The sequence below is a fragment of the Cupressus sempervirens genome, chromosome 11, assembly GCF_028749045.1.
Source record: "Cupressus sempervirens isolate cs-2001-9-10 chromosome 11, ASM2874904v1, whole genome shotgun sequence".
In the NCBI taxonomy this organism is placed as follows: Eukaryota; Viridiplantae; Streptophyta; class Pinopsida; order Cupressales; family Cupressaceae; genus Cupressus; species Cupressus sempervirens.
In genome coordinates this window covers 742,557,878-742,583,276 of record NC_143128.1, presented here as the reverse complement: position 1 = coordinate 742,583,276, position 25,399 = coordinate 742,557,878, and the positions used below count along the sequence as shown (strand labels likewise).

General features: G+C 34.8%; 1 protein-coding gene across 1 annotated transcript in view; it reads right to left on the bottom strand.

Moving 5' to 3' along the window:
- Positions 1 to 10,900, bottom strand: part of LOC149531770 (nudix hydrolase 25-like) — a 51,653-nt gene extending 40,753 nt beyond the window's left edge. The window contains exons 1-3 of the mRNA XM_089810516.1: positions 10,508 to 10,900; positions 10,324 to 10,374; positions 7,178 to 7,270 (exon numbers count right to left, since the gene is read on the bottom strand). Of these exons, the coding sequence (XP_089666642.1) occupies positions 7,178 to 7,270; positions 10,324 to 10,374; positions 10,508 to 10,807 (444 nt within the window). The 5' untranslated portion in view covers positions 10,808 to 10,900. The remainder of the gene's footprint in view (positions 1 to 7,177; positions 7,271 to 10,323; positions 10,375 to 10,507) is intronic.
- Between the last annotated feature and the right edge of the window lie 14,499 nt (positions 10,901 to 25,399).

The following is a 25,399-nucleotide window of genomic DNA, read 5'->3' as shown; positions in this document are numbered from 1 at the left end:
TGGGCTTAATGCATTGAAGGTCATTATGTCATTAAAATGGGCCATATCTTTCCTAGTGTTTTATCTTATGTTAGGTTGACCTTTTTATTATTTCCCTAAATCTTTCCTAGCTCAAATGTCCCTGTGGTCAAAATATCTCTTTAGTGAACCTTAAGGGTATCATCCTCGTATTAGGATGGGTCCCCTTTGCTTTGTTAATAAATTACTACGTGTAAAGTTCTGTAAGTTCCCTGCAATGTCGTGAAGACCATTTCCTAAATATTTTTTTGCATCACGACATCGCGGGAGGTTGTCATCTGTCGCATGTCTGTCGGCTGAAGGAACCGTATGAAATGTTTTATTACTTATACCAGCCATTTTTTGTTAAACATCAAGCTCCTTAAGGAGCATTATTTGCATGTGAAAAGATAGAATGAAGATGTTTTAAAGGTGAAATAAAGTTGCTCAAAGTTAACTGGTCGAGATCAAATGTTATTTGTAGTGAACTATTAAACTGAGATTAGATCCAACAGCTCTCAGGATCCCATAATCAAGGGATGCTAGGCGCTTACTCATTGTCGTATTGCGAGATGATGACATGTGTACTCGCTTAGCCAAAACAACTCATAGGGCCAAGAGCCAAGTTGTAAAGGATGACGAGATGAATGTTTTTCACTGGTTATTTGATGAGCCCACCTGCCATGTAGGAAGTCATTGTCAGATTGACTGATTGAATCCGTTTGATGAGCCAGCGTGGAGGAAGATCAAGATTTGTCTTTCAAATCAAGCAAACATTAACGGCGGAGAGGACATTGGCAACTTTTTCCACACTAAATTAAAGAGGATTTTCAAGCCATTTTCATTCACCAAAGCATACAAACGAGAGCAGAAATTGATACAAGAGTTCAAGAAGATTGAAATGAGTTGTTGCAGTGCAAAATTAGGGTTTTCTTATGTCAAGTTGTCAACAGGTCATAAGTGCAATTCTTGGCTTTCTATGGTTGTTTTCATGTTTTAAAATTGGGAATTGCTCTCAAATTGTAGGGAAAAGACTGCAATTCAAGTCTAGGGTCTGTAATTTGATGAATAGAGTAGAACTTGAGAGAAATAGTCTTGTAATTGTAAATTTCAGAAATTCTAGTTCTCTTTGTGTTTAAAGTTAGGTAATCGGAAGCGCTAGTCCATTAAAATGGCACCCCAAAGACCTCACTTTGGAGAAACTAAGTACCAAAAGGGGAACCTATATGATGTTTTTTGGATCAATTAAAGTTGTCAACCAATGATAGATATCATGGGTAGAAATTCACAGCTGGTAAAACCCTAGGTGAAGGTTTAGTTGACAAAGCATTCTATATTCAGATTGTGATTTAAACAAAGTGATCTTCAGACTCCTTTCTCAGATGCATGGAAGCATGATTTACGGAAGTTAGTACTGCCAAAAGTTTTATGGATGTTGACTAGCTTAGGGCATTGGCTAATAGATCTGATTCAATCTTGAGGATGTTAAGGGGAATGATGGACAAGTCCTACCATCAATCAAAAGGGGGGAGATTCAAGAGGTTATTAGTCTATATGAGCCTGCATCATTCTTGAAGCATATTGATTTGGAGGAGATGAAGGAAGAATACAAAAGGATGATTTTTTTATCAGAGGAAACCTTTTTACTACCCATCCAGCCAAAGCAGAGAAAACAAAATAGTACATTGGCTCAAGTTTGATTGAACCATTCCAAATCAATGCTTTTTCTCTGCACCTCAAAGCCACATTTTTGTCACTATACCACGTTCTAGAATTTCATCCAAGTACAGTCATGCCAATTGCATATATATGCATATGGCAAACCAAATTTAGCATCCAAATTTAAAAGTGATATATGACTATGCCCCATACCTTGAAGAAAAGGTACATGAAGGGTTGCAAAAGTTAAGAAGGGTGAGGGTAAAGCACCTTCCTACTGGTATTGCCTGTTAATGCATATTTTCTTATAACGAAATGCAAACTTTTTTGAAGATTCTATGAATTTGAAAAAAAACAATCGATGGTAATGAGTGGTCAATGCAAGTTTGGAGTGTGAACATGTCAAGGTACAGAGAAGATGCCAATTTTGTGCAATTTGATAATTTCTTTGCATCAAGGTTGAGAGCTAGGTTGATAATTTAATCCACCTAGAATTCCATTCCAGTTGCATGATTTTCTGAGACCAAAAGAAGAGAGCACCAACTCATGGAGCACAATTGGGGAGATATCATTTCTTACCCTGTTAACTGTTAGCACAGTCTTGAGGGTATATGGTTTCTCAGGAAGACCCCATGTTCTGCCATATAATGTACCACTAGGTTGGGGTTTGCTGAGGTGATGTCGCAAATCGGCCGCATCTAGGAAAAAGATTTGAGAGGAAAGGGTAAGGGCACATGTTTCCCTGATTATACAATTGTCCCTTACTTTGTGGTCAAAAAGGAGGTTGGATTCATTTTGAGAAGGTATCTACACCTTATCATCTTGGGGGTTAGCACATCAAGGCATAGTGATCCAGAGGGTTTTTACAACATGTTCAGAGCCAGAATCAAGGGACCCTTGTTGTCTCATGAATTCAATTTTCCTGAAGATATAATCAGGAATGAATTTGATGAAGATGTTCAGGATGATAAGAAGGAGACATGGATAGTCTATAGAAAGCTTATGAGCATTGTTCAAAACCATCACCCCCAAAGAAGGAAATAAAATTGTTAATCAAGCAGTGGTCCTGCTTCTTCCAGAGTGTGATATTGTTGATGCTATTGCTTTTGATGCTTTTAGAAAATCAAAACAGTTGTATAATTCAGAAGAAGAAGCTACACTAGCATTGAAGGGATCAGCATGGAGTCATGATTATGCTACAATGGCTATATGGTCACTATCCCAGAGGGGCTAGAAAGCCAAATATAGGAGACACTAAACCCAATTTGAGGGGAAGTATCATAATAAAGAAAGCCTCAGAAACATCAAGAGTAGAGGCAGAAAAATTAAATTTAGATGTAACCAAGTTGGCTCAAGTAACTACCAGGAAGGAGAAAGACGAGAAACAGGAATACCAAAGAAAGTATGAGCATGCATTTGGAGGATACAATAAGATGAATCAAATGTATGTTGAGTTGCAGTCAAAGTTTCAACTCATGGAGCAAAATTATTAGAGGCATCTCTTGCTGTTCATGTAACTATATCTACGCCATCAAGAACACCTCCTGCTAACCCTACTGAAATAGCCCCCCAGTTTCCTATTGAGACTACTCATGGTTCTGCATTGGAGCCAATTCTTGAAGAACCAACATGCTCAGTGGATCCAACCAAAGCTCAGATGGTGGAGAAAATAAAAGAGTTCGAAAGCAAAGTAGTGGACACAGACAAAAAATCTGCATAGAAACAGAAAGAGAATCGGCTTAGTTCTGACTCATTTGAATGAGGAGGTGTATAGTAGACTGGCATGCATTCATTCTTTGTGTCCTTTATTGTTTGAAGTTGTCAGAGGTTTTATTTAGACAGAGAAGTGGCTACACCTTTGTTTACTAAGTGGATGCAAAGGGCTAATGAGTTGAAGATGATGTTTGTAGCTTCTAGTTTGTCGGTAAGGTCCATACAAGATTTTCAAGTTTTGCTAGAGGATATAGAGAGAAAATAAGAGAGTTAACGAGAAGCTTCAACGAACTTCATGATACACTGTTGCCCGCCAGTGTAGATGAAAATGGAAGTGTCAAGCCATTCCAGTTATGGAAGAAGCAGGCAGAGCAGGTCATCAACTCTCAGTTGGGTGTGATTTGTGAAGATCTTAACACAGGTATGCTGGAAAATAGTATGGACAAAATCATAAGCACGGGAACATTTTTTGAATCCTTTGAGAGAGAAGCAAATCAGGTGGCAGTTAAGTATACCCCTTACCTTGCACGACAAAAGCTCATGAAGTCACAAATTTCAGCTGGCTATCAGATGAATAATACAACAACTGGGTGGGGATGTACTTAAGTGAAGAATAAAGGAAACAGGCAGTTGGCTCACTAACTGTTTGATGTGATAGTCTGGCAACCATTTTTGGCATCCTGCAGCGCTCATCTTTCGGAATACGGGCTTGTATCAGCACGGGCCCACATCAGTTTCTTCCTCAACAATGTACAAATTAAGAAAAGTACAAAAACTATTTTGATCAATCGGTTGAAAGGCATCTTTGGTCAAATGAACTAGTTACATGTGTCTCTCTGGCCCGAAGCTTGTTTGCTCCCTTATTTTCTATAAAAGAGAATTCAAGGCCATTAGAGCGGGTTCCAAAATTCTCGATCAATGTATAGGTTCCAGTAATAAGTCTAGGTGAAATGAGCAAGTTGTAAAGTCAGATACAGAGCAAATAGATGATGGTTTTGGTGTCAAGCTCTATGAAGCTCTTGAATGAATGAATTGTAAATTGTTTTGTGACAGGGATAGCTTTTGAGCTTAATAGAAATATAATTCAGATCCATTTCTCTCCAATGTACAATTCTACTACATTTTGAATGAAAAGAATCAAGGATTTTCTCATTCTATGCACTGTTATGATGTATGTAATTTCCTGTTTATGATGTGATCTAATAGGTCAATTAAATGCTTAATAAGAATTACAAATTGGGAGAGCTTGTGCAGGGATTTCAATAAGTAGTTTGGGTTGGGAATTATGGATAAGATGTATTGTAAGGCAGTGTTATCTTAGATCTTATGCTATCAGTCAAAATCTATCATATTTCATTGTTTGGTGTTCCCATAAATTGTTAACAGGTTCAACTGGTGCCACTTCAAGACACCATAATTGCTAGAAGACTAGTCACATTGCCATTTCTAGTGAACGCAGGAATCAAAGCTCAATATCCATTTCTAAGAAGGGATGGGAGGTGTGCAAAGAGGGGGAGGTTAGTGACACTAACTGCACAATGTGTCTTTGACACTTGTAAAATAAGGTAAATCAAATTGCAGTGCAGCATAAACTATATCGCTATCAGCTGCGTGAAACTCCCTGAATGGGACAGGTAACACTCTCCATGTGAATCGAAGGCTTTGCCTTCCAATTTACTGAATGATATTTGTAATCTTATGAAAGCTGGAATAATGCATTTGTGACAGAAAGTACATTTGATTATTTAGATATAAGAGCATTCTAAACTTGTTACAACTTTAATTAATTTGCGTGTGTGCTTGGAGTGCACTGTGCTGTTTGGTATCTTTCATGAAACAATAGGATTTAATGATTTATCAACTGAAGAGATCTCTACAATTATCCCATGTGGGTGAAACTTTTCGTCTCCCCTTGAAGTTTCTGCATGATTCTATCCTGGAATAAATAGGAGAAGCTTCAGCTATTTTGTATTAGTTGCAGACATTAGAAAACTGGTCTTGTGGATGGATACGTGGTATACCGGTAGGTCAATTTGCTGTCTGACAATAGATGCCAAGTTTGAGTCCCATGACTGACATCGTTGTGTTGGTTGACTTTGGTGCTTGGTCGATAAAGTGTTTCAATATAAAACAATGAGGCCTCATGAACTGATTAAAGAATAGTCTTTGAGAATGCTTGATTTTGTGTGGATCTTGACCTTTTCAAACCTTTGGCATCCTCTATCAGATTACAACTACTTGAATACTTGAAGCAGCAAGCGCATCATGAAAATATTCCTTTCAGTTATAGGTTTGTTTTATTTATGAGCATTTGAGATATGCAAGCCGCAAAAACTAAAAGTTAACCAAGCACTAATTATAAATCAGAGGGCTTGAACTGAAAGAAGACCAATGGAGGGCCATTCCAAGACTGACCCTTCAAACAAATTAAAAGAAGAGGAATATCATATGAAGCAAAAAATCATAGCAAGAAGATAACCCTTCGCAGTCTGGGTAGAAAAGTAGGCTATATCATGGGTAAGATGCAAGGACTTGCCCAAGCACATAACGGACAAACAAGGAAAGGAACCAGTAGATCTAGAGAATAGGCCATGCATTTTATGATAAAGAAAGGATCACAAGAGAAATAAACGAAAAAAGGAAAGAAAAAAATCTGTAAGGACCAAACAACACAAATCAATTCATCACTAAGTGCCCAATGAAACATAAAACAGGTCAACCCAGAGATAGGAAAGAAGAAAAGCTCCAATCTCAATAGGATTACGCTAAAGATTGTTGAAAAAGGGTATATATTTTTATCCTAAAACGCCTTTAATTACTGAAGGCTGAGAAGGGGATTCTCTCTATGCATTTCTATATTTCTTAAATCATTGATATAGAAGTGCCTCTTTAAGGACCTAGACAAGTCTGCTATATTTCTAAATCAAAAGTACTTGAAATTTTTTCCCCCACATCCTGGTTCTCCATTGTGTCCCCAAATTTGTTTAACTTAAATCCTAAAGGAAACGCAGAACCAGTTATATTAAGGGCAAAGGCTGTCACAAGGAGGAGCTGTGACTTAATGTCTTCATTTACTTCATTGCAGATGTCCAAATAAATTCAATTCATGGTGCTGATGTAACGACGACCATGTGATATCTGAAATTGTAGCATTTTACATTGATCTAGGGGTGTATGTTTCACTTCAGCACTTCACAAGTTACAACAATACAACCCATTATATTCACTAAATAAGTCTTCAATTTGGTTCACTGAATATGATATATTTAATAGCCTTAGATGTTCAAAAATATCTGAGAACTAATATTCAGCTCTAATCTAGAATCTTAAGAGTTTCAAGAATCAAGTATTTCCAAACTCAATTCGAATTCAGGCTTTTCATCACTGGTTAGAGAAACATTATTGGTAAGGTTTGGAAGAAACTCACTTAATTCTTTTTACCCAGTCAGTACAAAGTGCCTAGTACCTCGCAAAATTGCTATAGAAACAGCCTATTTGATATTAGAGGATAGAACACAGATAAAATTCTCAATTCATTTAGACATTTTTGCAACAAACAGATGTACTTCTAAATGGTGCAGCAGGCCAAGGTCTTGTCAAAAAGTGTTTCAAGGGCCATTATGATGACAAGGTTTTAAGCCCTTCTAGCATGCTCTGATGCAGCAAGCAGATCACGTTTGCACATTGATCAGTGCCACTTCAACTCCAGATGTCAAAATCTATGCTTGATTTTCTAATCATTGTACAGAAAAATGATGGCAGGTAATTGATCACAGATATTTATAAGAACAAATTGCAGAATGCTTACCTCTGCAATGATTTCTGCCGAGGTGACTCCGGTTTCTTCACGCAATTCTCTGATGGCTGCATCTCTTGGAACTTCCTGCTCATCAACTCCACCCTGCAACCAAAATTGTAAGCCATCCATTACAAATAGAAATATTAGGGCCCATTTTTTCCCTTAAATTTGAAAAGCTACTGTTCACGTAGTCAAATTTCCCACAAAAGAAGAAAATAATATATACAAATCCTTCCCCTACCATTTTTATACTTTCTATTTTATTATCGTGTGCTCTTTTCCTTTTTCTATCACGTACTTGTCTACCCCTTTGGCTTTATTTGTACTTTTTATTGATCTAAATTTGCAATCCACCCATCATTTTCCTTCATCCTCATAACAGATCACAGTTTGTGATCCAAATCACTGATAATAACAAAACTCTCACAATTCTTTCTCATAAATATTTCATTATTTCTCACCAACTCTGAGAACCTTATGTCTGCTAACATTAATTAGTTTTTGTATGAAATTTAGGTTAGTGTATTTTTCTAGGGATTTCAACCTAATTAAAAATATTCAACACAGTCCCAGCCTCTTTCCATGCAAGATAGGCAGGTACCGATGGTAAACCACATGTTGGGGGAAGCACTATCTGAGATGCAAAAAGAATACCAATCCTCTGGTGCCAGGATGAAGGTGAATTTACTGATATTGTGATTGGCACCAAGCATCAACTTTAATCATCTTTCTGTAACAAATAAATATAATAAAAGGATAAGGATGAACATACTGATACTCTGATTGGGGCAAACCATCAACTTTAGAAAATTCATATTGATATACATTTAATAATTTAATACTTAGTGTGGTAATATAGAGATCTAAATAGTAGTAAATAATACTTTTACATAAAATTAGATCATTGAGCACTGACAAATATACAACCTGATTGACTATGATGATGAAAGCTTTTGTACTTCATGAGAGAAAAGACAAATTCAAATCCCAAAGGGGGTATGCCAGATATGCAAATCTCATTGAACAATATATAAGAAGAATAAAAAACAATCCCACAACCACAAAAGTGTCTCATGTACTAAATCGGTTTCTTGCTTAACAGCAGACTATAATAATATCTATAACATAAAAATGTGTTCTAACAGAAAATAATGACCATAAACCTCCTACATGAGCAGTTCTTTCTACTTAGAAATTTTGTTTCTTTCTATGATGGTTGGGCTTTTCCGTTTGTATATTTTTCACCTTTGTTCATATTTTGTCCCACTAAGACTTTGTAGATGTGTCTTTCTACCACACACTTCTTTTGTGAATAATATTGTTATTGATAAGTGGGAGATATTTTCCATAGCAAGTAAAATTTTGATAATGCTATCTACATTCAAGTATGTAATTTTCAAGTCAAACTCAATAAGCAGTGTTTCGTGAGTAGTGGTTCACAAGAAACCATCTTTCATGAGAATGAATGGAACACTCAGCACTTATTGCATCTAGGTGATGCTCACAAGGGTGAAGCATTGGGCCATATGAGAAGGTCACGCATCCACAATCTCCTACTTATCAATTGATGAGCTAAAAGAGCTCTATAATGAATGGTTCATCAGGCACAACACTTGCTAAATTGCAAATGGAGTAGCACGCTGAGTGAGCTTAACCATGGAAGAAACTCCATAGTGCGCTTGAGTTGGAGCAATAGTAGGATGGGTGACCTCCCAAAAAGGCCCAATGTTTCACCCATGTGAAAGCATCACCTAGATGCAGTGAGTGTTAAGTGTTCCACTCATTCTCATGAGAGATGGGTTCTTGTGAACCACTACTCATAAAACATGGGTCAATGGGTTTGACTCGAAAACTACATGGTTGAATCCTGAAAGAAATATTAGAATTTGACTTGCTATGGAAAATATCACCTGCTTTTCAATTGATGAAATAAAGGGGCTCTATAATGAATGGTTCTAAGGCATAGCATTTGCTGAAGGTTTTGCAAATAGTGTAGCAAGCTAAGTGGGCTTATTAATCTAGGAGGATACTCCATTATTAAGTGCACTTGAGTTGCAGTAATATTGGGATGGGTGACCTCCGAGGAAGGTCTAATGCTTCACCCCTATGACCATCACCTAGATGCAATGAGTGCCAAGTGTTCCGTTCATAACAAATTTAAAAAGGTTCCTTGTAGATCACAAAATTCAGTAACTAATATTAAATTATGGAACTTTATCATTAATCATAATAATGTAAATTAGTGTTTATAAGTTTTTGAATTGTAAAGATTCCCATTTATATAACAGATAAGGCTGCCTTGCAACTCACCATTCACAACATAAATGTTCCAAAATTTATATTATTATTAACCAATATTACAAAATTTAGCTGATTAAATTATTAACCACTTTTCAATTTAGCTGATTGTATATCAAAATTACAGAAATCACATGAATTTGTCATTAATATAAAGATTTGCATAATTTTATTCAAGAAATGGAAACATTGACCATTCTCTACAAAAGGAAAGCCAGCCAAACAACTCTTGTATGACATTTTAAAAAATCCAAATAAACTGAGAATATTCAAATTTGTGGAAAAAATTAGATAAAAATTTAGAGTACTCAATACTAAATAATACGTTTCTGCTCACGAGGCAAGAGCTTACAACACAACAGCAAATTGTGAGCCTCTTATTCAGGAGGTCTTAGGTTCAAGTCCACTCTAACTTAACACATAATAATAATTAATCTTAACAAATAATAATGAATAATAAATAATCAAGGCTTCGGCCCATTACCTATAAAAAAAAAAAAAAAATACACTTCTGCTCAAGATTTCTAGTGTCACAAAATGAAAAGAAAAAAATACTCAGAACAATATATCATTATTTTTAAATGATTTTCCGAATAGATAGTTTTGATATAAAATTAAAACTTCATACATTAAGACTATTTTATTTATTTATTTTGCCAATAACTTTCCTACAGTGCATAGATTTTTTATTTTGAACTGAATAGATTCATCTACCGTTCACGCTTGTCAAACAATTTAAATTCTTTACCTCCCTGCAAATTTGAACCCATATCAAGATATAGAAAAAATGTCAAAGCAAAGGAAAACTTAAAACCCTACCCTGCCGCAGGAAAAATGAAAAATAACGATTAAAATACCTGTGGCATCTGCCATGCCCCTGGCACGTCCAATCTTGATGCCACAAACACCTGAAAAAGAAAGGATTGACCTACACGATTAAAACTAAAAATAAAACTGATATCACTGCTTTTTTTTAAAACACCAAGACTGAAGAAGCATTGAATCTTTAGTGGAGAATCTTAGATTAAAGCGATAGAATACCTGATTACTGGAATTAATAAGGCAAATTCCTACATTAGGCCTGTAACCAGACGGAGGACCATCCATGGATGATGCTGTGACCTTCACAGGACCAAGATGGCATTCATAATAGTGAGATTTCTTTAATTTTTCCGCAACAAAGCTTCTCTTTACAGCGTGTGCACGATAATGCTTCAAATTGGTTTTTTTATAGACGATTGCGCAGTAGAATTGAAAGCGGGGTGATAGGTGGAAGATAGTAGTGGGAAGTGGAGGGGCCAAAGCTACGGAAAACAACGTGCTTGTGCAGCGAGACACCATGGCCGCACTAGTAACAGCATTTTTATCAAATTGGTGGGAGAATAAGTTAACTCGGCTTTTCAAGGTGTTTCGAATTTGTGATTCGTTTATCACAAGTGGGAATTTAACTCCTTTTTGTTTTAAATTCTAGTGGGAATTCTTCTCTGACACCTGTCTAGTACCTGGTTTACGCTTCCTTGTTTCATAATTCTGCTTATCCAAATCCAGATTACAACGGATTAAATTTGAGCAAATTTTCATGTCGGCAAAGTTGTGCAGGACGGTGAGTATGCAGTCCGAGCTCAATGGATTGAATCGGCACCTTAGAGGTCTGGAGATTTTCGCAAATCCAGAATAATTCGATGCGTGAAAAGTCGCAATTGTACGCGGAACCGATAAGTATGTGATGGTTCGATTTGAGAGTTCATTTTAACATTTTAAAAACATTTAATTTGTTTTCCTCAAGTTGAGTTGGAATTTTATCTCTATCCACTTCAATGATTTGCCATTTAATTTATATCTATTGGAGAGATGATGATTTATATATTTGGAGCTTGCAAATGGGGTTGCAAGCTTTGGGTTTAACTGTGGAGGAAACTCCGTAGTTAAGCGCGTTCAGACTGGAGTAGTACTGAGATGGGTGACCTCCCGGGAAGTCCCGGTGCTTCACCCCTGTGAGCATCACCTAGATCCAATGAGTGCTAAGTGTTCCATTTATTCTCATGAGAGATGGATTCATGTTGAATCACTACTCATGAAACATGGGTCATCGAGTTTGACTCAAAATCACACAGTTAAATCTTGATATTCACATCACAACTTCTACTTCTAGTTAATAGTTTCTAGATTGTGTTTTCGGCTGAGGCTCTGTTGTTAAGTCTGGGTTCGGCTGTGTGAACTCTTTCGCGAGGTGATCTTGTATCCCTATTCTTAGTATATTTTATTAATAGAAAAGAATTATTCATCAAAAATAGTTTGTAGATTATATAATGAGTAAATTATGCTTATTTTTAAAAAAATGATTAGAGTGTTCTTGTTAGTTCTTGTCCATAGCAGGAATACTTATGCATGTTAATATCACATTAACACTAACCAATCAAATCAAAAAATTTAAAAGATTATATCAAATCTCAAATGTTTATATCTTTTTCTAATTTTTCATAATTTTATAAATCATATTTTTCGTTCATTCTATTGGTCCATATTATTTTTGGTGGGAGAGAAAAATAATTTTCTTCGACAAAAGTACAAATATTTTCTAACCATTAATGTATGCATTAATTACAACTTTATCTTTTATACATTTATGACAAGTTGATAAAATTTTATTTTTTCCAATCATTTTATCTTCCACCTCACACAATATGTCTAATCAATATTAATTCTTAATAGCAATATAATTTTAATATGTTATATCTTTGTATTTGAATTTCTAATTTTTTAAGAACTTTGATTTTTTAATAAAAGTAGTTAAATTATTACTACTATTTTACTTTTATAAAAATAAATTAAACAATATTATTTTCTAATTATATTTTATAATAGTGTTTGTAATATGTATACTTAATAAGTGTTACAATTTATAAATTATGTTATTTATTATTAGTAATAGTTTTTATTTAAATAATTTATCATTTAGTTTAAATATATTTAAAACTTAAATATATATTTTAATATTAAATTAATAATTATATTTTACATCAAAAAAACATACTAAAGAAAATAACCACAAAAAAGAAATAATTCAATTCTAAAAGATATATAAATTATTATTAAGTTTTTATAAACTATGTATTAAAATTAAATAGTTATATTCTATTTCTTATTTATTACACCGTATCTATTCATCAACATCAAATTTATATGTATTACATCTATTTATTATTTACAAATGTACATATTAAATTATATAGATATTATTTCATAATTAAAAATTACTTAATTTTATGAAAATTTTGGAAATATGAAACATTAAATAGTGAATCTTCTCTAATTGTGTAAAATTAAACAATTAGTTTTACTTATAAAATATTTTTATATTTCAATACATTTCATTTTTCCTTATACAAATGTGAGTTTTAATATAAAAATTAAATTCTTAGTTTCATTAATTAAAATATAATATATTTTAAAATTTTATTATAACCATGATTTTATTTTGACTATTTGTTTTATTAAGAAAAATAATTATATTTAATTCTCTCTCTCACACACACATGCACAACTTATGTTGGTACCACTCTATCTTACTATTTTATCTCTCTTCATCTTTCTCCTCTATATTCTCTATCATTTTTTCCTCTGCATGTATGTTTATGTTGTTATTGTTCTATACTGCTATTTATTTCTATCTAATGATTAAAAATAGTGTGACTTCCATTTGATAATCAAGATGAGAATAATACATAGTTGGGGGAGTTTTCCCAACTACTTACGGTTCTATAGTAGCATGCATAACATGTTTAAACATATAATGTGATACTCCAAATGTCTCATCACTTTTTCAAGTTCTATAATTCAAATATTGGTATGGATATCTTTCCTCGTTGCACATATTTTAATTTGTTAATGTAGAAGGTGCAAATTTGTCTAAAGCATATGTATTGATCATAGTATGATATTAAGTACTTAGTGCCATATTGGGGTTGGCCTCTTATTCTTGGGCTTAAATGCTCAAAGATATAATAATATAACACAAGAACTTAACAACAAAATATGAGCCATCTTATCATATCATAAGTGCATTTTTAAGACGAGAATTTAACAACAAAATATGAGTCATCCTATCAAATCACAAGTGCATTTCTAGGCAAAAATTAATGCATTCACAATGTTAATTTAGAACTATTTAACCTTTTTTTCACTCATCTACACCTCTACAACCATTATGCATTACGCAGGAACTATGACACATTGCGTCTCTTGTTAAAAACAAAATTGTCATGTCCATATTTTTGCATTTTTTTTTTAAAGAGTGTTCTAAAAGTATATGGTAAAATTTATGTTCATGACATTGATTTTGAGAGTCAATATTGCAAACTTAGTGTATGTCTTTATAGATAAATTATGTGTGTGTGTGTCACTTGGAATGAGATGGAGAATAGAAATGGGTGGGAGTCACTTGGGATGGTATAATGAATAGATTATGATGGTTGAGATATCTATGCAAAGCAAATAAAGATTATGGAAGTAGACACTTTAGTGAAAAGGTGGAAAAGGTGAAAAGTCAACCACCCAATTCTCTAATGTCAACATTGTAAGATCATGAACAACTAAATATTAAAGCATATAGATAATATGATAGAAACAAGACAAGTGCAATTGGAAAAAGGAAAAGTTATATTATATATTAATTGCATTTAATGCATGTGTGTGTGCACATGTACACATACAAAATTTATGCTCACTAAGCTTCATATAAAGTGTATTAGATGACAATTTTTGAGATTAATTTGCATATGTTGACAACACATCATTTTTTAGCATTTTTTTTTTTTTTGTGGATTTACAACAAGGGATGCAAGTAATCAAGATCATATGTTGAAATTTTTATAAAAATTTGTGAATTTTTGTATTTCTAAAAGTGCATTTTATATGGAGGATACTTCTACCCCACACACACACGCACACACAAGTACATTCACACTGATTTTTTGACCAAGATTTTTGACCAAAGGCTAAATTGGCTTTTGAAATCTTTTTTTTTCTTTTTTTGCTCGATTTGATCAAAATTTTGACCAAATTAGGGTTTTCCAATTTGGTCAAAATTTTGACCAAATCGGATTTAATTGTAAAAAAAAAATGAAAACATTTTCATTTTCACAGTTAGTTTGTTCGATGAGCTCTACATGCACAAGAGCCATTTGAGCTTGCCATTGGAGATTGCTATTTATGTTTTATTGGAGATTGTTGTTTGTTATATTGTTTGTTGTATAATTGTTGGTTGTTTGTTTTACCTTTTGTAGGTTTTAAGCAAGCATGAAGAATATGGTAAGCATGAAGAATATGGGGATGCTGTGAATTGTTGAATGAGTTTGTTGATGAATCTAATCCTGATCTTGACGAGCCCCAAATTGAACATCTTCTCCAAACAACAGAAGTCATTCGTAAAGATTATCCCAATGAAGATTGGCTTTATTTGATTGGACTCATTCATGGTATAAATTATTAACTCTTTTTAGATCTACCAAGCTGATTCATGGCATAGCCCTACTTCTTGTTCTTCCATTATTCTACAAACATATGGATGAGAAATATGGTGATTGCATATTTGGGCAAGGTGCAACTTAATCCAAGCTTTGGAGATGAACCTCAATGGGTTGTTTTGATTAAGTAAAAATAGGTTTTAAAGGACCCGAAATCTTTTACATAATAACAAAAGTCTAAAAAGATAGGGAAAAAGCTAACAACAGAGTATAAAAGCACAAATCAACATAAGACAGGCCTCCAAAAAGAGAAAACAGTAGGCCAACCAAAAATAGAGTTGTTAAGGATAGCAAAAAGATAGCAAAAGAATAGCACCCAACCAGCTAGATAGTCTTTATCAAGTCAGCAGCCTAGTCTACCAAAATGTGCATATTCTCTACAGTGGCCTTCACCTCTTCCATCTTGTTCACTTCCTCATTCTTCTTAGAGTGAGCCTGAGTGCATTTACTAGGACCTTGGTTCTCTACCACCGAAGGGGAATCTTGTCCTTTGTCTTGCTCAAACTTTTTCAGAAGATTGCCCACATTATCTGTCATAGCCTTTAGAGATTTGCTATTATTTCCAACCATTTACTTGATCATCTTTTCAATATTGTTCAATTTGGCTTCCAATCTAGTAACCTTCCCCTGATTATCACTATTAGCCTTCTCCATCACCCTATTTTCAACTTCGAGCTGTAGAATCTTGTGCACAAGGTTTTTAACCTCTTCAGCATTTCCAATTACCTCTGAGAGCAGGTCAATATGTTGTCCTGAGGTATGCTCTCCCCTAGCTAGTTTGCTAACCTGCTCCACTTCCTTACCAATAAACTGCATTTGTTGTTTCAGGATGCCAATTTCCTTTAGAATTGTCCCAGGGTTTCCTAACAAACTTTTGGAAGAACCAATCACACCCTCTGTGTTATCATTAGAATTTAGATTTTGCTCCTAATCCCCTTCATCCTCTTTCTTCGTCTCCACATTCTTCACAACATTCTGAATCTTCTCCTCTTGAAGCCTCAAAGATTTTTGCTTCCTCCCCATTTTGTGAGCTAGAGGTTCATCATCAGATGGAGTAGAAGCCCTAAGATCATTGTGACCCTTGAAGCCCTTTCCTTTACCACCACTCCTCTTCTTCTGGTAATTTCTCACCATTTCCTCCACAAAATCACTTTCACAATCAAAGTTACTCCCTTCAACAATCTTCTTCTTCTTCTGAGAGCTACACCCAGAACCTCTTTTTAGACTCTCGTTACCCCCCTCTGCAGCATCTTGAGTATTCGAGTCATAACCTTTCTCTAGGAGACTTCCCTTCATGTCATATTCCACTACCTTCAAGCTACCCCTGGTTTTCATAGCCTTTTTAGATTTTAACACATTCATAATAGGAACCATAAGGCCCTCATGACACACATGTTCTCCATTCAAATCATTTTGAATTCCCTAGATAGAGACACTCAGAGATTGCCTCAAATAAAAGGGGAAATTGATCCTCACATCATGCCTAAAGTGATTAGCTAACATAAAATGATACCCATTTAGCTTTGTAAACCTACCATCCAAAGTAAGGTACTCCATAATGAAAAACAACATGAATCTCCAAGGTCAAGAAATAGAGGTTGTGTTGAAATAAGAATTACCTATTTTCACCAGTCGATTTCTCTCCTTTTTTGACTCCACAAATTCATCAATGGCCCTGTCTAATAACTTCCTATCCTGATAAAAGTTGATGTCATCCATATCCAACCTCGTAGCCTCTACTATCACCTCTTCAGTCACTTCCATATGCTGGTTTCCAACCATGATAGAACTATCCCTCCAAGTTTTAATGAATTGCTAAGTAATGGCAAGATTATTACCTCTGAGCCTTTCCATATAACCTGTGAAATTCTTGTGCCTTAAAATGTCCCAGACCTCTGTTTTCTTCATTCACTCCTTGCAACTTGTAGGTTCCACTCTTCCTTTTTCCTCCCATATTCACCCCTTTAATGTCACTAGAATTCTCTCTCTGAAACACCTAATACACACTGCTACCAAAAATAATACCGCATTCGAAGGACAAAATGGTAACAACAACCCATAATCCGTGCAAAATAAAGCTCAGCTTTCTAAAAATCATAACACAACACACCCCAAGAGTGATCAAGACATAATTACAAATCTTTGACACCATCATTATTAAAACATTTTTTCTTACACCTCAATTTATCATAATCGATAAATTGGCGACCACCAGCAAGTAAAGGCTCATTATCATCCCAAAAAACTTTAAACTCACTTAAGCAGGCCATGTTAGCTGCCCAATCAACAACACGGTTAGCTTCCCTAAAGTTGTGGGTGATAATACATATATCAAAAGAATTAATAATATGAATAGCCTGAAAAATAATATTACTAATAGTCCATGAAGGCTGAGTAATTTTATTAAGACAATTTATGATGTTGAGAGAGTCTCCTTCCACCCAAACCTTCGTCAAATTCAAATTCTTTGCATAAATAAGACCATGAAGAGTAGCACAAGCTTCAGCCACGTGTCTAGTTTGACTGGCAATAGGAATAGTGATGCAACCCACTTTATCACCATAAGAATTCTTGATAACAACTCCACACCCAGCAATGCCCAGGTTCCTTTTAGAAGCCCCGTCAAAGTTTGTCTTGAACCAATTCACCAGAGGGATGTCCCATCTAGCACTATCCTTTGGATTAGGTTCCTATTTATCCTTACACAAGCTCCCTAGGTTCCATTTATGAAATACCCAGTCTTCCCAATCATTATGAGGTTGTTGTCTCAAACCATTAGTTTTAATATTCTCTATTATAAGGGCCTTGATTTTACAAAAAACTTGATATGAACTGGATTCCACTCCTGTAAAGACCCTATAATTGTGCTCCTTCCAAACACCTAGCAAAGGTAAGGAAGAATGAAATCCCACAGTTTTAATATCAAAGCATTATTGGAAGGAGGTTTCCAACTAGTAAAGAATAGTTTAATAGTAGCAAGGAAAACCCAATCCATATTCAATGAGTTACAAACCTTATCCCATAGCTTTTTGGTAAAGGGGGAATGCAAAGTAATATGGTTGACCGATTCACAATCATTCTTGTAGAGAACACACCTATTGATAATGATGAAGCCTCTCTTCATTAAATTGTCAAGAGCCAATATCTTATTATGTAGAAGAATCCAAAAGAAGATATTAATTTTAGGTTTTGAGCCTTTCACCCAAGCCTTAGCCCAACAAGGTTCTTCATATAAGTCAAAAAACTTAGCATAGGCTGAGGAAATAGAAAACATTCCACTGGGATCTGACTTCCATATCAGATCATCCTCCTGTTGACTTAAAAAGACAACATTCAGACACTTATTAAGATCAACCAAATTATCATTCACCCTTTTAAGGTCCAACCACATATCATTCTTCCAATAGTTTGCCACAAGAGTACCAATAAGTCTTACATTGCTCCATATAAGTGTTCCACCTTGGGTCATCACAAAGTGGGTGGTCCAAGATCCAAATATCTTCCCAAAAGAGAATTGTTCTTCCATTTGTCACCTTCCATCTAACCCCTTTCCTTATAATGTTTTTAAATTTCTGAGCATTTTTCCAGATCATGGACCCCCCTTGTTCCAAATCAATATTAAGGAAATGATTAAAATCATAGTTATCTCTATTGTATTTGTCAACCCAGACATTCTTCCATTCCCCTTCCTCTTTGTACCATGTCCATAATAATTTTGCCAATAAAAATTCATTCATAGTAGTAATTCTTCTCAAACCAAGCCCACCCTTATTATGGGGCATATAGACATTTTCCCAAGCAATGAGTGGTAATCATTTTTTAATCTCCATTCTAGTCCATAAGAAGATCTTTTGAATTTTCTCAATAGCCAAAGCAAACTTTCTCAGAATTTAAAAAATACTCAAAGCGTAAAGCAGAACACTTTGCAAGATGGACTTCAACACAATAACCTTACCAACTTGGCTAAGGAGGGAGCCTTTCCAACCAGCAAGTTTGAAATGAATTTTATCAATCAACGAGTTCCAAAAGCTATCAGGAGGGTTTAAACCTAGAGGTAACCCCAGATAGGATCTAGGAAGAGAGCCAATCTCACAGCCAATAATCTTTTTTATTTTATTTTGCTTGGCTTCACTAACATTAATGAAGTACATCACACTTTTGCTCCAATTAATGATTTGGCCAAAAGCATTCTCATAGTCAACCAAAGCTTTTTTAATATTCCTAGCATTTCTAACGAAGGCCTCCCCCATAACAATAGAGTTATCAACAAATTGTTGATGAGAGCATATCAAAGCTGAAGAGGAAGGATTAAGGCCCACAAAGTCCCCCTTCATCACCATATTTTCCACAAGTCTCCCCAAACATTCAGCCAAAAGAATGAAAAGAATAAGAGAGATCGGGTCTCCTTGTCTAAGACCCCTAGAAGCCTTAAAGAAGGAGGTAGGAGATCCATTAACAAGCATAAAAAAGGAATCCGACAAAACCAACATGAAGATGAAATCCCTAAATCTCTTATTAAACCCAAACATTTCAAGACCTTATAGAAGGAAGTTCTAGTCCACTCTGTCATAAGCTTTGGAAAGGTCAAGCTTAAGAAGAAACCCTTCTTTCTTGGACACCAAAAGGGAGTGAATATTTTCATGAACAGTAATAATGGAATCTAAAATTTGTCTACCAGGAACAAACCCATTTTGTTGTCTAAAAATGACAACTAGGAGAAGAGGCAGAATTCTAAGGGTCAGCACTTTGGAAATAATCTTATAAAAAGAATTACATAAGCTAATAGGCCTAAACTGATCCAAGGTCTTTGCTCCCAGCTTCTTCGGATAAGAGCAATGAAAGTACCATTCACTTCTTTAAGAATATTCCTGGGACCAAAGAATTCCTTAACCCCATTACAAACATCAAAACCAATGATGTTCCAGTATTGATGAAAGAACAAAAATGGGAACCCATCAAGACCAGGGGTTTTATCTCCCTCAAAAGAGAAAATAGCTTTGGAGATCTTATTCAAGAAAGGGATAGAAATGAGAAAATTATTCAGATCCTCAGAGACACAAGAAGGGATGCAATCAAGAAACAAATTCTTCTTTTCCAAATCCAAATCAGGGTCACCTTGAAGCAAGTTACTAAAAAACTCCATAACCTCCCTTTTAATAACCTCCTTATTTTCAATAAATCCCTCTTCCATTTTAAGTCTTGAAATTCTATTTGCCATTATATGCTTTAGAGTAGTCATATGAAAGAACTTAGTATTACGGTCACCTTCCTTCAGAAAAAACTTTTTTAGAATGTTGCCTCCAAAACATCTCCTCCTTAGTGATAATATCATGAAATTCAACCAGTTTGATGCTTTCCTCCTTGAGACAGCCTCATAACCATCAATCTGAATCCTATCTGAAATATCGTTAAGTTCCTCCAAAATCTTTCTTTTATTGTCAAAGATGTTGCCAAATGTGTCTTTGTTCCATTTTTTATATTTTTCTTGACATTTTTCAATTTAGCTACAACTTTAAACATTGTTGTACCTTCCACATGAATACCCCACCACTTCTTTATGAGGATCTCCAAGTCTGGATGAAGAGTCCACATTCTTTCAAATCTAAAGGGGAAAATTCTCTAATAGTTAAGCTTATTAGCCACAAGAAAAATAGGGTAATGGTCCAATCCCACATGGACTTGAGCACTAAGAGAACATTTGTAATTTAGGAACTAATCATTGCTAATAAGTGCTCGATCCAACCTGACCTGAATGAGATCCTTTATGGTTCTTCTATTAGTCTAGGTGTACTCAATCCGTGCAAGTTAAGATCACGAAGAAGATGATTATCAATAAAGTTAATTAAATCTAATCTATTATCCATATTAGTCTAACTGCCTCCCCATTTTTTAGCTTCTTTTAGGGGGTATTGAAGTCCCCCATAACAATCCACTTTTCGTTAGCAAAAAGTTTTCTCTGGTTAGCAATTTCTTCCCACAAAGCCTTTCTTCCCCACTTGGAATTGGGGGCATAGACATTAGTTAGAACCCAAGTAAAGCCATCCTTTGAGTTAGAAAATCTAACATTCATCATATTTCTATTATGAGAAATAAGCTCCCCCTGAATCCACCTATTTATCCAAAAAACTGACATACCTCCTGTAGCTCCCTCAGAATCATTTCCTAGGATCTTCCCACCTCTAAAAATTGGAAGACCTTCCACCTTATCCTTCAGCATCTTGGTTTCCTGAATAACAAAAATATCTGGCTTGTTATCCCTAATCATATTTTTCAAAATGTCATGTTTGTGAGGATTATTTAACCTTGAATGTTCCATGAAATTATCTTCATAATTTATGAAAATGTTTTGATTCAAGGATGGTCCTCTGACTACCATCTGCAATGCTTCTTTTTGCCTCAACATATTTTTTTTGCAAATTGGAGGGTCTTCCCACTAGGGAAGGGGAGGATTCAACATCCCATTCTTGAGAATAGTCCCAGTGGGCGTTGAAGAAGGACAACAATCTCTACCCTTATTCGCTTTAGAATCCCCTTTTTTTTAATAGATTTGGACCCTTTCTTATTATTTTTTTTGGTTGAAGCAGTCTCCACATCCTTTTTAAGGTTGGCTTTCTTCCTACCTTTAGAAGGTTTTCCAACTGGGATCCAGCTAGCATTAGAAGTCTCCTCCCTCCACACTGCTTCCTCATTTTATGAAATAGTTAGGAGGTCCTCAACTTTACCTCTAACAAAGTTGTCTGTCGACACAACATCCTAGGCTAGGTGATTGGTAGATACAACTAAATCCTTATGGGTCCCCCCTTTATTGCTATCGCCTCCTCCTTGGGGTTGATCTCTTTGGCTTCTAGGATCTTGTCCAAGCAAACACTATTGGGGTTCATCAGATTGTCCTGAGAACCTATCACATGCTTTTTAGCTAAATCCAATCTAGGTTGAGGAACCTCCACACCCAGGGGTACACCACTATCTATACTTTTTGTCTACTCCTGAGGAGAACCATTCTCACCCAAAGATCTAGGTTGAGGAACCTCCACACCCAAGGGCACACCACAATCTGAACTATTGATCTGATCCTATGGGGAGGCATTCTCACCCAAAGCCACCTCTCCTCCCTTTAAGTTCTCTGGAATATTGTTCAGAGCCTTTCTCACCCACACTTTCTTGACTTCTTAGGAATCCCCTTCAAAGAAGGGCATTTCTTAGCCCAAGGACCAACTTTCTTACAATGAAAGCATGCGAAAGGAATAGATTCATACTCAATGTGTTGGTACGAAGTCCCTAGTTTAGATTTTAAGGAGATAGCTTCAGGCAAATCAACACCTCGAGAAACTCCAATACAAAATTTGGCATAGTTCAATCTCCTTCGAGATATAGTCACAAGATCCAATACCTCAATGGGTTGTTCTAGGTGAGCTCTATCAACATTTCACACAATTAGACATAACCAATTTGTTTAATAGAAAAATCTCTTATTATTTCATCTAATTTATTGTCAATAGCCTTACTTACACTTGATGATTTTGATAATCTACATTTATTTGTCTTGTGGGTGATAGGTTAAGTCCACATGAAAGTTAATCCTATCATCAATTAAGTTTTCTTATGAAAATGGGCTAAAGTGGTATATTTCTTAAGAAAATATGAAGTTGTGAGTAGTTAAAAGCAATATTGTGATTATTTTGTTGACTAATGTACTAAACATCTTCTATTTATCAACCATATATTATAATTTTTCATCCATTTGATAATACTAGAAGTATTGGGGATAGTTTAGACCAAAATACCCATTAACATTTATTTCCAATATCTCAAAATCTCTTTAATCCTCCCCCTATATATAAATTAAAACTGATCTTTCTTATCAATAATCATCAAGGCATTAGTGAATATTTTGTTCAATAAGGATTAGTAGTAAAAGGTCTCAGTGACACAAGCAAACTGCAAAAGGACATTTAAAAATGACTATTCTTAAACATCATTGTGTTCACTGGTCAAGTTTATTTTTGTTCACTAAACTAAGAACAAATATTTAACTCTTGTTGATATCTATATAAGTGCAAAATTGTTGTTAATAGTTTAACAATTGAATTGGTTGATTTATTTAATGTTTTTTGAGTTGTTGATAGTTTAACAATTGAATTAGGTGATTTCCAAATCAAATATTCAAAATATAGTTATCTTAATTGCAATATACTACTTAACTTTATTGATTTTCACAATGTTGATGAGTAGGAAGTTGCAAGAAGCTACCGTGCTAGTAATTTGAAGAAGAAATCAAGGCCATCTTGTTTTTGTGCCCCCTTCTTGATAGTTGGAAAGGAGTGGTGATTAAAATTAGTAGCTCTAAAATATAATAATAAAGGAAGGTATGTTGTAGTCTAATTTTGTTACAACTTTTTTGAATGAAGACATGAGAAGAAAAGATCAAGTTATCTCAACCCAAGAGATTGTGATAATTGAAAAATATGTGGATGTGAAATTTAAGAACATAGAAGTTACAAGAAGCATGTACGGTGCAAAAAGACCCTAGAATAATGTTTTAAGAAAAGGAAAAAATTCAACTGTGATGTGTGATGAAAAGTGAGAAAGTGGACAAGAAAGGTGACTACGATTCTTTCCCTCTCCAACAATGTATTTTTTATTGGTGATAACCCCAGGATACTAGAAAAAACATTCAATATCAACCTTCAATGTATATAGGGAGTTTAATGAATACCACAACCACAAGATATGAATAAGAAACAATGATTGTCATTCAAACATTACTACCTAATCGTGATCAATGAGCTCTTCTTTTCAATCAGCAAATGATGCTATATCCATTTATAATATCAACAATAGTTATAGATCTTCTTTTCTCTATATAAGAAACTTAATAACCACCATAACCATGAAGTACATGAGAAGACAAGACTATAATTTAAATACCAATATATCAGCAATATTACACAAAAAAATGATTTCTACGTCAAAAACCATACACAAAACCTTTATTTTACCTTCCCCACACGCACTTGACTAGACTTTAGTAAATCCATGGAGATCGTCATCTCTCTCAATTCCAAGATAGCCCTATTGTGTGTTGTCTCTTTACCCTACTTAATGTAGATAGCATATCCTTTGATGATGATGCTTTAAAGAAGCTTAAGTAGGTGACATGTCTTGCATGTTTTGATGGTTCATAGGATAATTGAAGAACTTGCCACAAGTTCCCAAGCCAAAAGCCTTTGTCAATTACTCACCTAAAAAGTAGCTGTTGTTTTGACCAAAAATCACAAAATTCATGATTTTTGTGAAAACTAGTCTCAATGATTTTTATGTAATGTTAAATGTTTTGCATGATTTTAACTTCTATAGAAAATGAATCACAAACACCTAATTTTGTTCTTAGATAGTGAAATGACATTGCCCCTCAACCCTAATAGGGGCAAGCCCATGAAGGAGCATTGCTCCTTAACCCTATTAAGGAAATAGGATCTAGATAGAGTATATGTTTGAATTCAATTTTTAGATAACAATGATATGGAATACTTTGCAAACCCTTCAAGGATATTGTCTAGCAAGTGCAAAATTGTTAACTCAATGACTTATATAAATTATGATCTTATACTTGAATATTAATCTTCAATCGAACAATACTAACCTTTCATATATATATGGTATGTGCATTTGGCCAAGGGTTACATGAGTTTTGGTATAAAATCTTTCAAGTGTATAATAGGATGTAATAGTAAATGCATATTTCTTGTTAAAATTTGGTATAAGTGCTCTAGGGTGTGCTTGCACAAATACTTGGAAAGCCTTCTAACTTTCTCCAATGATCTTTAATCTCCTCTAGGATCTAGTTAGGCTTAGATTATTAACTAAGTCCCACTCTTAATCTTCTACAAGAGTCTTACTCCTTATGCTTCACCTTGAAGGACAAACACCTTTAGATTTCTTCAACTCTTCCTTCTACACTTAGAAGATTCCAAGTGTTAACCTCAATCAACTCATGAACTTCATTGTAGGGGTTCTTATCTCTCCATCAACATTGATGTTTCTTACATTTAGATCCATTTTGAGGGATCTCTGAGCCCTTCCCAACCGATTTCAAGTTCTTGTCTTGTAAAGGCCTAAAATGATATACTAGCAATTAGGCCTAATTAGAGACCTTTTTGCTCTTTTCGCCAAAACTTTCCAAATAAGTTGAAAAAATAACACCACATCCAAATAACCTTTTGGATTTTATGAAATATTTTTCTAGTTTTAGACTCTCAAGGTATCTGTACATAGGTATCCTAATATCTAGGGCTAATAGGCTTGGTTTATAGGGATTTGTTGGTTTCTTGCTCACAACTTACCATAATGGATTGGTGAACTGTTAAAACTTCACATACACCTTCCTTAGATCATACCACACATGTAC